Source organism: Bombina bombina, chromosome 4 (assembly GCF_027579735.1).
Source record: "Bombina bombina isolate aBomBom1 chromosome 4, aBomBom1.pri, whole genome shotgun sequence".
Taxonomy (NCBI): Eukaryota; Metazoa; Chordata; class Amphibia; order Anura; family Bombinatoridae; genus Bombina; species Bombina bombina.
In genome coordinates this window covers 979,067,853-979,081,038 of record NC_069502.1, presented here as the reverse complement: position 1 = coordinate 979,081,038, position 13,186 = coordinate 979,067,853, and the positions used below count along the sequence as shown (strand labels likewise).

The 13,186-nt window shown below is 37.8% G+C and overlaps 1 protein-coding gene across 2 annotated transcripts in view; it reads left to right on the top strand.

Moving 5' to 3' along the window:
* The window catches only part of PPP4R3B (protein phosphatase 4 regulatory subunit 3B), a 100,774-nt gene that overhangs the window by 45,504 nt on the left and 42,084 nt on the right, over positions 1-13,186 (top strand). Inside the window, exons 7-10 of one of the 2 annotated variants that reach the window (XM_053712021.1) lie at positions 1,451-1,567; positions 1,920-2,051; positions 2,132-2,234; positions 2,675-2,707. In XM_053712021.1, the coding sequence (XP_053567996.1) occupies positions 1,451-1,567; positions 1,920-2,051; positions 2,132-2,234; positions 2,675-2,707 (385 nt within the window). Of the gene's footprint in view, positions 1-1,450; positions 1,568-1,919; positions 2,052-2,131; positions 2,235-2,668; positions 2,708-13,186 lie in introns of both variants that reach the window. The other variant, XM_053712020.1, reaches the window with a different exon arrangement.

Below are 13,186 nucleotides of genomic sequence, written 5' to 3'. Positions count from 1 at the left end.
TTTCTGACCGTTTGGGACCAGGGCTATATTTATATTTCTGCAGTGTTTGTGTTCAGCTGTAATTTTTCTCCTACTCATTCTACACATTATATACCGTTTTTTTGGCCATAAAATGGACTTTCTAAATTAGCGATAGTTACATTGGAACACTGATTTCTGTCAGGAATCCCTGAATAACCCTTCACGTATGTATGTATGTATTTATTATTTATACAAAGTATTGATCTAGGCCCATTTTGGTATATTTCATGCCACCATTTCACCGCAAAATGCGCTCAAATAAAAAATTGTTCACTTTTTCACAAACTTTAGGTTTCTCACTGAAATTATTTACAAACTGCTTGTGCTTGCTTTTTGACAATTAGAAGTACGCTAAATGCCGCTGCGCACCACACATGTATTATGCCCAACAGTGAAGGGGTTAATTAGGGAGCTTGTAGGGTTAATTTGAGCTGTAGTGTAGTAGAGAACCCAAAGTATTGATCTAGGCCCATTTTGGTGTATTTCATGCCACCTTTTCCCTACCAAATGCGATAAAAAAATTCTCACTGAAATTTATTTACAAACAGCTTGTGCAATTATGGCACAAATGGTTGTAAAAGCTTCTGTGATACCCTTTGTTCAGAAATAGCAGACATATATGGCTTTGGCATTGCTTTTTGGTAATAAGGCCGCTGCGCACCAAACTTGTATTATGCCCAGCATTGAGGGGGTTAATTAAGTAGCTTGTAGGGTTAATTTTAGCTTTTAGTGTAGAGATCGGCCTCCCACCTGACGCATCCCACCCCCTGACCTCCCTCAAACAGCTCTCTTCCCTCCCACACCTCACAATTGTCACTGCCATCTTAAGTACTGGCAGAAAGTCTGCCAGTACGAAAAAAAAAAGCATTTTCATTTCTTTTTTTAACCCCCCCCCTTTTGATTCTGCAGTGTTGGATCCCCTCTTAGCCCCCAACCTCCCTGATCCCCCCCCCCCCCAATACATCTCTCTAACCCTCCCCACCTCTACCTATTTGCCACCATCTTGGGTACTGGCACCCAGTTTTTTATTACCAACACATTTTCTGTAGTGTAGCTGCCCCACCCCCCCTCGATATCCTACCTTCCTCCCTCTCCAAGATCCCTTCCCCAACGTCCTAAATTTCACCACCATCGTTGCAAAACAAAAGTCAACTATGAAGTTTTAAGGTTCGCAGTACCAGGAGATCGTTTGCTGTATCCAGATAAGATTACAATCAGACTCCAGACTGTGACACACTCTGACTGTCCAGAATCTGGCATTTTATATGTCTGCACTTTGTGCTTCTAGTAAATGAGATTTTTACATGTGTTTTAATATATTTTTATCCTTGAATTGATTTTGTGCTTGTGCTTTTTTATGTTTAATATAATCATATTATTAGTAAAATCTGGGAATAATGAATGCTCAAATGATTCTGCATTTTTACAGGGCATGGATGACTTGCAGGTCAGGTCGGCTGCCACAGATATATTTTCTTATCTGGTAGAATTTAGTCCTTCTATGGTTCGTGAGTTTGTAATGCAAGAAGCTCAGCAGAGTGATGATGTAAGTGATGACCTTCCTTTTTATTTTATTTATCAGTTGGAATGTTGCATTAATCGATTAGCTTTTACCTATTTAATTTTTGAGTAATTTCACGTATGTAATGTGGTTTATATGGTGTATGAAAAGCGAGAGAAAAACCTTTAAAGAACCAATGCAAGAACAGTTTTTTATCTGATAATTTTTTTTTAATGAGTGCTGAATCATGTAGTCTGCTTGGCTTATTTTTTTCTTAGCTTTTTTCACCAAGTGTACATGAGAGAGGAAATAGTCACATTTAAAGTTGAATGCTTTTTCAAAGTATTTAGAAGCCAAAGCGACTTTCATAGACTAATTTGTTTGTTTCTCCCCTTAGGACATTCTTCTTATTAATGTTGTCATTGAGCAAATGATCTGTGACACAGACCCTGAACTTGGTGGTGCAGTTCAGCTAATGGGACTTCTACGGACACTGATTGACCCAGAAAATATGTTGGCGACTGCTAATGTAAGAAAATGCTCTGTAGCAAAAATGATTGTGGTGAAATGTATTTGTGTTTAATAACTTTTTTCCCCCCCATACTGTAGAAAACAGAGAAGAGTGAGTTCTTAAACTTCTTTTACAATCATTGCATGCACGTCCTCACTGCTCCACTCTTGGCTAACACTTCCGAGGATAAACTGGAAAAAGGTGAGGTAGCTGAACCAGCATGATATAATTTGCAGCCTGTTACTTGTTGCATTTCTTCAGAATTGCACGGTTATACCAATGGATTTTTTTACCCGGCTAAAATGTTTGCCAAAAATAAGTTCAAATTGGCTAATATATATTTTTTTCCCCCATGTTAATTTAAAGGAGTCTGTAGGATGCCCTTCACTTTCACAAGTACTCAGTGGTGTCTCTAAAAAAATCTAGCAGGCACTTCCTAAGTGGTTGACTGTCCCGTTAATGTTTGTTGTTAGCCTGCCAGCCAATAGTTACACTTAAAAACTACTTTTGGTAGTGACATTTTCAAAATCTGCTTTATATGCGGATAGCTTTTACTATAATAGTTTTTCCCTCTCACTTTTACTAAAAATTTTTTTTTTTTTTTTTTTTTTTTTTTTTTTTTTTTTTTTAATTAGGTACAGTTGGATCCACCAAGTCTACCACTATATGTCCTGGTAAGTGCTTATGTGTAGTTTAATTACTTGATCATTTCGTAAAGGAATATAAAAATGTTAGAGCATTTTATTATTGCACTATTGCTTGTATATAACTATGGGCTATATCACAATCTTTTAGAAAAGTTTTTTTAAATTTTTCTACAAAATTCACCATTTAATGTTTCAGGTGTTTTTTGTAGATCTGTTATTTAATAAACATTTCTTAAAGGCTTATGATCGACCACTATGTGTTTAAATTCTGTAGGGGTTAAAGTCCACTCCAAAGCAGCATTACGTTACTGGGAGCTAGCTGAACACATCTGGTGAGGCAATGAAGGCACACAAATGCGTTGCCACTATCAAGACTTAGCTCCCAATAGTGTCAGATATTTGCATATTATTTTTCAATAAGATACAGAGAGCGTACATTTTAAAATGCAAATGATTTTGTCTTAAAATTACATGCTCTATATAATCCATTTTTAACAAATTTATCATGTGATGTTCAGTCTTTCCTTTTCTTTCATGTAATTGACAAGAGTCTATGAGCTAGTGACGTATGGTATATACAATCCTACCAGGAGGGGCAAAGTTTCCCAAACCTCAAAATGCCTATAAATACACCCCTCACCACACCCACAATTTCGTTTTACAAATGTTGCCTCCTATGGAGGTGGTGAAGTAAGTTTGTGCTAAGATTTCTACGTTGATATGCGCTTCTCAGCTTTTTTGAAGCCTGATTCTTCTGAGTACAGTGAATGTCAGAGGGATGTGAAGGGAGTATCACCTGTTGAATGCAATGGTCTTCCTAACATGGATCTATTTCATAGGTTCTCTGTTATCGGTCATAGAGATTCATCTCCTACCTCCCTTTTCAGATCGACGATATACTCTTATATACCATTACCTCTACTGATTCTCGTTTCAGTACTGGTTTGGCTATCTGCTATATCTGGATGGGTGTCTTTTGGTAAGTATGTTTCATTAAGACATTCTCAGCTATGGTTTGGCACTTTATTTAAAGTTCTAAATATATGTATTGTACTTACATTTGCCATGATTCAGGTTTCAGTATATTTCCTTTTTTTGCAGACTGTTAGTTTCATATCTGGGAAATGCATTTTTAAGTTTTTTTTTTTTTCTTACCTGTGGTTTAGTCTTTTTCAAATTAACTTTTTTTTAAATTGCGGGCTATATTGGGCTCGCGAGGGGCAAAATGCCAAAATTTATTGCGTCATTCTTGGCGCAAGATTTTTTTGGCGCGAAAGTTGCGCTTGTGACGCAAATTCGTCATTTCCGGCGTCTTAGTTGACGCCGAGTCCTTCACAAGGTTGCGTCATCTATGACGCTAATGTCCAGTTTCTGGACGTCTTTGGCGCCAAAAAATATTTTTCTGTTGTGCGTCATACTTGGCGCCAAATATATTAATTATTTAAGACCCCATTTCTTTTGCCTCTGGCCTTTTTTTCTATGTCGGAGGGCTATGCTGTTTGCATTTTTTTCCCCCATTCCTGAAACTGCCATATAAGGAAATTGATAGTTTTGCTTTATATGTTGTTTTTTCTCTTACATTTACAAGATGTCTCAAACTGTTCCTGTATCAGAAAACACTGTTGGAATCCTGCTGACTGATATCAGTCCTACCAAAGCTAAGTTCATTTATTGTAATGTTTTGGAGATTATATCTTTAGCTCTGGTTTGTAATAAGTTATCATGATAAACTTTTGCATGCAGAGAATGTGTCCATCAGTAATAATGCATTGTCTGTTGCTATTCTTTTAACATCTAATGTACAAGATATACCTGTGAATTTATAAGAATATTTTTCTGATTCTATTCAGAAGGCTTTGTCTGCCATCCCGCCTTCTAATAAAATGTAAAGGTCTTTTTTTTTTTTAAACTTCTCATATAGTTGAATTTTTAAATGACCAACAACATACTGAATTATCCTCTGATGAGGATCTATCAGATTCAGAAGATCCTTCATCAGATATTGACACTAACAAATCTACTTATTTATTTTTAATGGAGTACATTTGTTCTTTGATGAACTGTTGATTATATTGGGTATTGAGGAGACTAGTCCTCTTGATTTTTAAGCTAGTAAACATTTAAATTCTGTTTATAAACCACCTGTGGTTACTTCAGAGGTTCTTTTCCAGTCCCTAATGCTATTTCTGATATTTCTAAGGAATGGAATAGGCTTGGTGGTACTTTTATTCCTTCTTTAAGGTTTTAAAATTGTATCTTTTGCCAGCAGTTAGATTTGAGTTTTGGGAAAAGATCCCCAAAGTTAATGGGGCCATCTCTACTCTTGCTAAACGTTCTACTATTCCTATGGAAAATAGTATTTATTTTAAAGATCCTTTAGATGGGAAACATGTATCTTATTTGTCTAGCATTGTTAACTTGATTCAACATGATAATAATTTAATTTGTGATGCCATTTTTTTATATCAAAATTGATGTTAAAATCTATGTCTTTTGCTATTTTAGCTAGAAGAGTTTTTTGTGGCTTAAATCTTGGAATGCTGATTTGATTTCTAAGTCCAGATTTCTGTTTTCTTTCCTTCCAAGGTATATGTTTCCAATTGGAAGCCTTCTTCAAGTTGGAATAATTTCAAGCCATTTAAGAGATCAAAGCCAGCCCCCAAGTCCGCATGAAGGTGCATCCCATATTCCAGCTTAGCTGGTAGGGGGCAGATTAAGATTTTTCTAAGTTGTTTGGATCAATTTGGTCCAAAATCCTTAGATTCAGAATATTGTTTCTCAGGGGTACAGAATAGGATTCAGAGTAAGACCGCCTGTGAAGTTTTTTCCTCTCACGCATTCCAGCAATCCCAGTAAAAGCTCAGACTTTCCTGAAGTGTGTTTCAGACCTGGAGTTATCTAGGGTTTTCATCCAAGTTCCGTTTCAGGAACAGGGTCTGGGGTTTTATTCAAAACTATTCATTGTCCTAAAGAAAGAAAATTCATTCAGACCAGTTTTGGATCTAATTTTTTTTTGATTTTTCATGTAAGAGTACCATCTTTCAGAATGGTGGCTATAAGGTCTATTCTGCCTTTTGTTCAACAAGGGCATTATATGGCCACAATAGACTTACAGGTTGTATATCTTCATATTCTGTTTCATTCAGATTATTTTAATTTTCTGAGATCCTTTTTTTTTTTTTTTTTTTTTTTTTTTTAGACAAGCTTTACCAATTTGTTGCTCTTCCTTTATGGTCTAGCGACAGCTCTAGGAATCTTTTCAAAGGTTCTCGGTGTTTCCTTATTTGGACGATATCTTGGTACTTGCTCAGTCTTTTCGTTCTGCAGAATCTCATATGATCCAACTTCTGTTGTTCCTTCAAAGACATGGTTGGAGGATCATTTTACCAAAAAAGTTCCTTGATTCCTCAGACAAGGGTCACCTTTTTTAGGTTTCCAGATAGATTGTGTCAATGTCTGTCTCTAACAGACAAGAGACAATTTAAATTGGGTTCAGCTTGTCGGAACCTTCAGTCTCTATTATTTCCTTCAGTAGTTATATACATGGAAGTTTTAGGTCTCATGTATGCAGCATCAGTCTCGATCCCTTTGCTCGTTTTCATATGAGACCTCTCCAGCTTTGTATGCTGAATCAATTGTGCGGGGATTATTCTAGGATATCACATTTAATATCCTTGAATCCCAATATTCAACTATCTTTGACTTGGTGGTTAGATCACCATCGTATAGTTCTATGGTTTTCTTTGGTTCATCCAACCTGGACTGTGATCACAACAGTTGTGAGTCTTTTCAGGTTGGGGAGCTGTTTAAGGATCTCTGTCAGCACAAGGGGTTTGGTAATCTCAAGAGGCGAGATTGCCAATAAATATTTGGAACTCCGTGCAATTTTCAGGGCTCTCCAGGCTTGGCCTCTGTTGAAGAGAAGACCATTCAATTGATTTCAAGACAGACAATATCACAGCTGTGGCATATGTCAATCATCTGGGTGGGACTCAGTCTCCTAGCTATGAAAGAAGTATCTCTAATACTTTTTTTGGGCAGAATACAGCTCTTGTCTAGTTTCTTTGGTACATATTCCAGGTGTAGACAATTAGGAAGCAGATTTTTTTTCAACCGTCAGATTTTACATTCAGGGGAGTGGTCTCTCCTTCCAGATGTGTTATCTCAGATTGTTCAGTGGTGGGGTCTTTCAGAAATAGTTCTGATGGCTTCTCATCTAAACAAGGAAACTTTCCAGGTACCTGTCCAGGTCCAGGGATCTTCAGGTGGAAGCAGTGGATGCGTTGACACTTTCTTGGTGCTACCAACCTGCTTATATTTTCCTGCCTCTAGCTCTTCTTCCATGAGTGATATCCATAATCTTCATGGAACAGTCATTTGTATTGCTGGTAGTTCTAGCATGGTCTCACAGGTTTTTTTCCGTTAGGATTTCAAATCATTAAATTTGAAGGTATGGAAATGAAACGCCTATTGCTTAGTCATAGAGGTTTCTCTGACTTAGTGATTAATACTAAGTTACAGGCTCGTAAATCTATTTTTAGAAAGATTTATTATCGAGTTTGGAAGATTAATTTGCATGGTGTCCTTCTCATATGTCCACTTGGCATTCTTTCAGAATTCCTAGATTTTTACAGTTTCTTCAGGATGGTTTAAATAAGGTGTTGTCTGCAAGATCCTTGAAGGGACAAATCTCTGCTCTTTCTGTCTCATTTTCACAGAAAGATTGATAAGCTTCCTGATATAAACTGTTTTGTGCAGGCTTTGGTTTGTATCAAGTCTGTCATTAATTCAATCTCGCCTCCTTGGAGTCTTATTTTGGTTTTGAAGGCTTTACAGCCTCCTCCATTTGAGCCTATGCTCTCTATGGACATTTAAAATACTTTCTTGGAAAGTGTTGTTCCTTTTGGCCATCTGTTCTGCTAGAAGAGTTTCTGAATTATCTGCTCTTTCTTGTGAATCTCCTCTTCTGATTTTTTTTTTTCATCCGGATAAGGTGGTTTTGCAGACTTCATTTAAATTCTTACCTAAGGTTGTGAATTCTAAAAACATTTTTAGAGAAATTGTTGTCCCTTCCTTGTGTCCTAATTCTAAGAATTCTTTGGAGAAATCCTTACATTCTATGGATATGGTAAGAGTTTTGAAATATTATGTTGAAGTTACTAAAGATTTCAGGAAGACTTCTAGTCTATTTGTTATCTTTTCTGGTTCTAGGAAATATCAGAAGGCTTTTGCTTTTTCCTTGGCTTCGTCGTTTAAGGGCCATAATACCCAAATGTTTAAACACTTGAAAGTGATGCAGTATAGCTGTAAAAAGCTGACTAGAAAATATCACCTGAACATCTCTATGTAAAAAAAAGAAAGATATTTTACCTCAAAAGTTCCTCAGTAGCCACATCCCATTGTAAAGGATTTCTAAGCAGCATATTAGTAGGTCTGTCCTGGGACAGCTTTGGTGAAATAATATGAGAGTTCACAAAGCTCATCCCCTATCAGGTAAAGGAAGCTTACTATGAAATCTCATGAAAGTTAAGTCAAATCTCATGAGATCACAGTAAGAGTTCACGACTTCAGCACTGCTGATGCTGATTGGCTGCAGTTAATTTCATTTTTTTTTTTATTCTTTTTTACCTGCAGCTGGGAGCAGCTGAGTATAACTTTTTACACAGAACTTACTCTGCTGAGGAGATTGTGAGGTAAAATATCTTCCTTTTTTACATAGAGATGCTCAGGTGATATTTTCCTGTCTGCTTTTTACAGTTATACTGCATCAGTTTCAAGTGATTTATCATATGAGTATTATGTCCCTTTAAGCTTTTGATTCATTCAGCTTATTTGTGGTCGGGTCAAGCCCCGCCTCAGAGAGTTACAGCTCATTCTACTTGATTAGTCTCCATTTCGTGGGCTTTTAAGAATGAAGCTTCAGTTGTTCAGATTTGCAAGCAGTAACCTGTTCTTCTTTGAATACATTTACTAGATTCTACCGTTTTTTATGTATCCGCTTCTTCAGAAGCAGTTTTTTGGTAGAAAAGTTTTTCAGGCAGCTGATTCAGTTTGATTCTTCTGCTTATGTTTTAAGTTTTTTTTTTTCTTTTCATTTAATGAGAATTAACTTAGATTTTGGGTTGTGGATATTTTCTTCAGAGAAAAATGGCTATTTATATTTTTATCCCTCCCTCTCTAGTGACTCTTGGGTGGAGTTCCACATCTTGGGTATTGCAATCCCATACGTCACTAGCTCATGGACTCTTGCCAATTACATGAAAGAAAACATAATTTATGTAAGAAACGTACCTGATTAATTTCTTTCATATTGGCAAGAGTCCATGAGGCCCACCCTTTTTTTGTGGTGGTTATGATTTTTTTGTATAAAGCACAATTATTTCCAAATTTCTTGATGCTTTTTACTCCTTTCTTTATCACCCCACTTCTTGGCTATTCGTTAAACTGAATTGTGGGTGTGGCGAGGGGTGTATTTATAGGCATTTTGAGGTTTGGGAAACTTTGCCCCTCCTGGTAGGATTGTATATCCCATACATCACTAGCTCATGGACTCTTGCCAATATGAAAGAAATGAATTTATCAGGTAAGTTTTCTTACATAAATTGTGTTTTTTTTTTTTTTTTTTTTATGCATAACTTTTTTTTTTCTCTAATTTTTTTCCTATGGCATGGAGAGTCCACGAAACATTCTAATTACTAGTGGGATATTCACTCCTGGCCAGCAGGAGGCAGCAAAGAGTACCCCAGCAAAGCGGTTAAAAGGACAGTCAAGTCCGAAAAATACTTAAATGATTCAATAGGGCATGCGATTTTAACCCTTTGAGTGCTAATGACAGCTCTGAGCCTTCAGTTTCCCACTTTAGTGCTAATGACGGCTCAGAGCCGTCACTAGCGCACTCCCACCTTGAGGGAGATCTGGGGCTTCCCGTTTTGTGTGGTGACGTCACGCGCAAATGTGGTGATGTCACCGCGAAAATTTATTTAAGTATAGGAGCAGGGGGCATGCTACTTAGAAGCCTGTATCTCAGGCATCTAAGCAGCTACAGACCCCCAAGACCCACCATTGGAAAGGTAATCGCCTAACCTTTCAAACAGTGTACGTCTTGGGGTCTAAAAAAAAAAAAAGTTAAAAAAAAAAAAAGTTAAAAAAAAATAAAAAAAATCTTAGCACCCAGGTGGGAATTGCTTAGCACTCAAAGGGTTAAACAACTTTCCAATTTACTTTTGTCACCAATTTTGCTTTGTTCTCTTGGTATTCTTAGTTGAAAGCTAATCCTAGGAGGTTCATATGCTAATTTCTTAGACCTTGAAGGCCGCCTCTAATGTAAATGTATTTTGACAATTTTTCACCACTAGAGGGTGTTCATGTTTCATATATTGAGCTCACGCATGCGTGTCTACCGAGGAGTGAGCACGGTTTGGCTAAAATGCAAGTCTGTCAAAAGCACTGAAATAAGGGGGCAGTCTGCAGAGGCTCAGATACAAAGTATTTACAGAGGTAAAACATGTATTATAACTGTTGGTTATGCAAAACTGTGGAATAGGTAATAAAAGGATCTATCTTTTTAAACAACAAAAATGTGGGTGTTGACTGTCCCTTTAAGTATCACTTCCATAACCCCCAGTCATCATCTTTGCCTTGATCAAGGGAGGATGGCGAAGATGGTGTGTGAAGATTTTAATCCTTTTAATGGGTACTTTTCCCTGCAAGCAAGGATTGGGGCTATGCTGTGTCCGTGTCAATCTCTTTAGTAAGAGTAATGGTGGCTATTAGCAGTTAGACGGCTAGGTGGTCTTTGCTTAAACTTCTAACATTATTGCTACTCCTATTATAGAAAGCCAGGGTTGGTTACTCTGTTCTTTCTTTTCTATAGGTCACTGGTAGATATGGTGAAGCTGCCACACCTTAGAAAACAGCTCGTGCCTGACAGAGCAGGATCCACAGGAAAGTGTTTTCCCTTCTAGGTTTCAAGGTACCGGCACTATAGGTTAAATCCTTGTGGACAGTATTTGAATCTGTTTTAGGGGCACTGCTTTTATGTGAGAAGAGGTATAATTTTTTATTGGGGGCTCAGAGATGGGAGAGTGTATGAAGTTTGACGGGTGTTTGTTTTACTTCTTACTTGTTGCAATTACTTTTCAGTTCAGCTTATCACTTTTGCTGTGCTGCTGTTGGTTTTTGCGCCGTTTTTTGTTTAGCGCAATTTAAAAAAAATAAAAAAATTTTTATTACGGTCACATGACCGCTCCTCAGAACTTCTGGTTTTCGGTTTCTCTGTTCAGATCGGAGTTTTCCGCGGCCAGTGTGGAGGCTGCATTTTCTTCTATCTACAGTGGCAAGTGTATTTTGGGCTGTGCTGTTAACAAGGAGGTGTTTTATTGCTATCGGGTGTGTCTGGTTTTCTGTGCTAGTGGGATTGCAACTTCTGGAGGGGTAAGACCACAGCAGAGCTAAGGATTTTAAGTGCTTATTTATGTTGCTTCATATAAATAAACTTAATTTGGCTTTTTTTTTTTTTTTTTGTGAACCAATACCCAATTATGTACACTAATACTGAAGTTGATTCATTTGAAAAATGCTTATTGTGTTTGGAGGCTAAGATAATTCCTTCTGTACATTTTTGCTCTTTATGTTTTAAATAAGACTTTAAAGATAAGATGTCTCTCTCCCTGAGCCTCCTGTCTCTCAGGATAGTGTTATCCTAGCTACGCCTCAGCTTTCCCCTCAAGCTTCCCATGCAGTACCCTGCCGTTCCTCTCAACCTCCTGGGGGTGTGTGTTTGTTTTTGTTTTTTACTCGCAGGATCTGGTTCGCAGATCTGGGGACAGTCATCTCTTCCGCCATGGAGGTTACCTTTCAGGAAGGACCTTCTACTTCAGGGTCCCTTTCTTCATTCAAAACCGACTGCTTGGGGATTGACCGTCTAAGTTTGGCTAGACGTAACTTCTCTGAGACAGTCATAGATACTATGCTTCAGGTTCGTAAACCGGTTACTCGCAGAATTTTATCATAGGGATATGGTCTAGATACCTCCATTGGTGTGATTCAAAATTTTTTTCTTGGAACAAAGTAACGGTTCCTTGAATTTTGACTTTTCTTTAGGAGGGCCTGGAGATGTCAGTCAGTACTTTGAAGGGTCAGATTTCTGCTTGGTCTATTCTTCTGCATAAACGTCTTGCAGTTCTGCCAGATGTTCAGGCCTTGGTCAGAATCAGGCCTGAGTTTAAATCTTTTGCTCCTCCTTGGCGTCTTAACCTTGTCCTTAGAGTTTTGCAGCAGGCTCTGTTTGAGCCGATGCATTTGGTTAGTATTAAATTACTATCTTGGAGGGTTTTATTTCTTCTTGCTATTTCTTCTGCTTGCAGAGTTACCGAACTTTCGGCCCTGCAGTGTGATTCCCGTCACCTTATTTTTCATGCTGATAAGGTGGTCCTTTGTACTAAGCTGGAGTTTCTCCCTAAGGTAGTCTCTGATCGCAATATTAATCTGGAAATTGTTGTTCCTTTTTGTCTTTTGGACTTCTACCACTCTTTCTCTCTGGCTGAGAAGTGTTTTCCGTTTTAGCTTATGAGACAGCTGGATAGCAGCCTCCTGAGATAATTACGGCTCATTCCACTAGAGCTGTTTCTTCTTCATGGACTTTCAAAAATGAAGCTTCCACTTGGTCCTCTATACTTTTTCCAAATTCTACAAATTTGATACTTTTGTCTTAGTTGAGTCTTCTTTTGGGCGAAGGGTTCTTTAAGCGGTGGTGCCTTAAGTTTAGGTCTGCCTGTCTTGTTCTCCCTCCCTATTCATTCTGTGTCCTCTAGCTTGGGTATTGGTTCCCACTAGTAATTTAGAATGTTTTGTGGACTCTCCTTGCCATAGGAAAGGAAAAAAAAAAAATGTATGCTGACCTGATAAATTTATTTCCGGGCATGGAGAGTCCACGACCCACCCTTATTCAAATTAAGACGGCAGTTTTTTTTGTCTAGTCCTCACGCACCTCTATACCCTTAGATGACTGCCTTTTCAAAAGTTTTGATTTTCTCTCCCCCCTTTCATTACTTGTGGATAACACAGCTTGGGTATTGGTTTTCAGAAGTAATGGACTCGTGGGCTCGCCACATTACAAAAGAAAACTACATTTATGCTTACCTAATTCTTTTGAGGTGGTGAAAGTCTACCATGCCTGCCCTATTTATTTTAGTTGTTATTTTGTATCTTTTTTTTTTTTCTGGCTGCAGTTAGTTTTGTACCTCATTTCCCTACTCTCTTTTTTCCTACCTTTTTACTTCTCTGTACTTGGCTATATACGTAAGACTTGCTTATTAATGAGGTGGAAGGGATAAAATACTCGAGTTTTTGGGATTCTTTGCCGCCTCCTAGGCGCAAGGAGTTGAGTCTTCCCCCCCCCCAATAACATCCTGTTTCTCAGTAGAAGTCATTTCACCTAAGCAGAAACCCTGATCCAGTGCAGGATCATGCTACTTGATAGTAAATAGAGCAGAAAGCATTACTCTA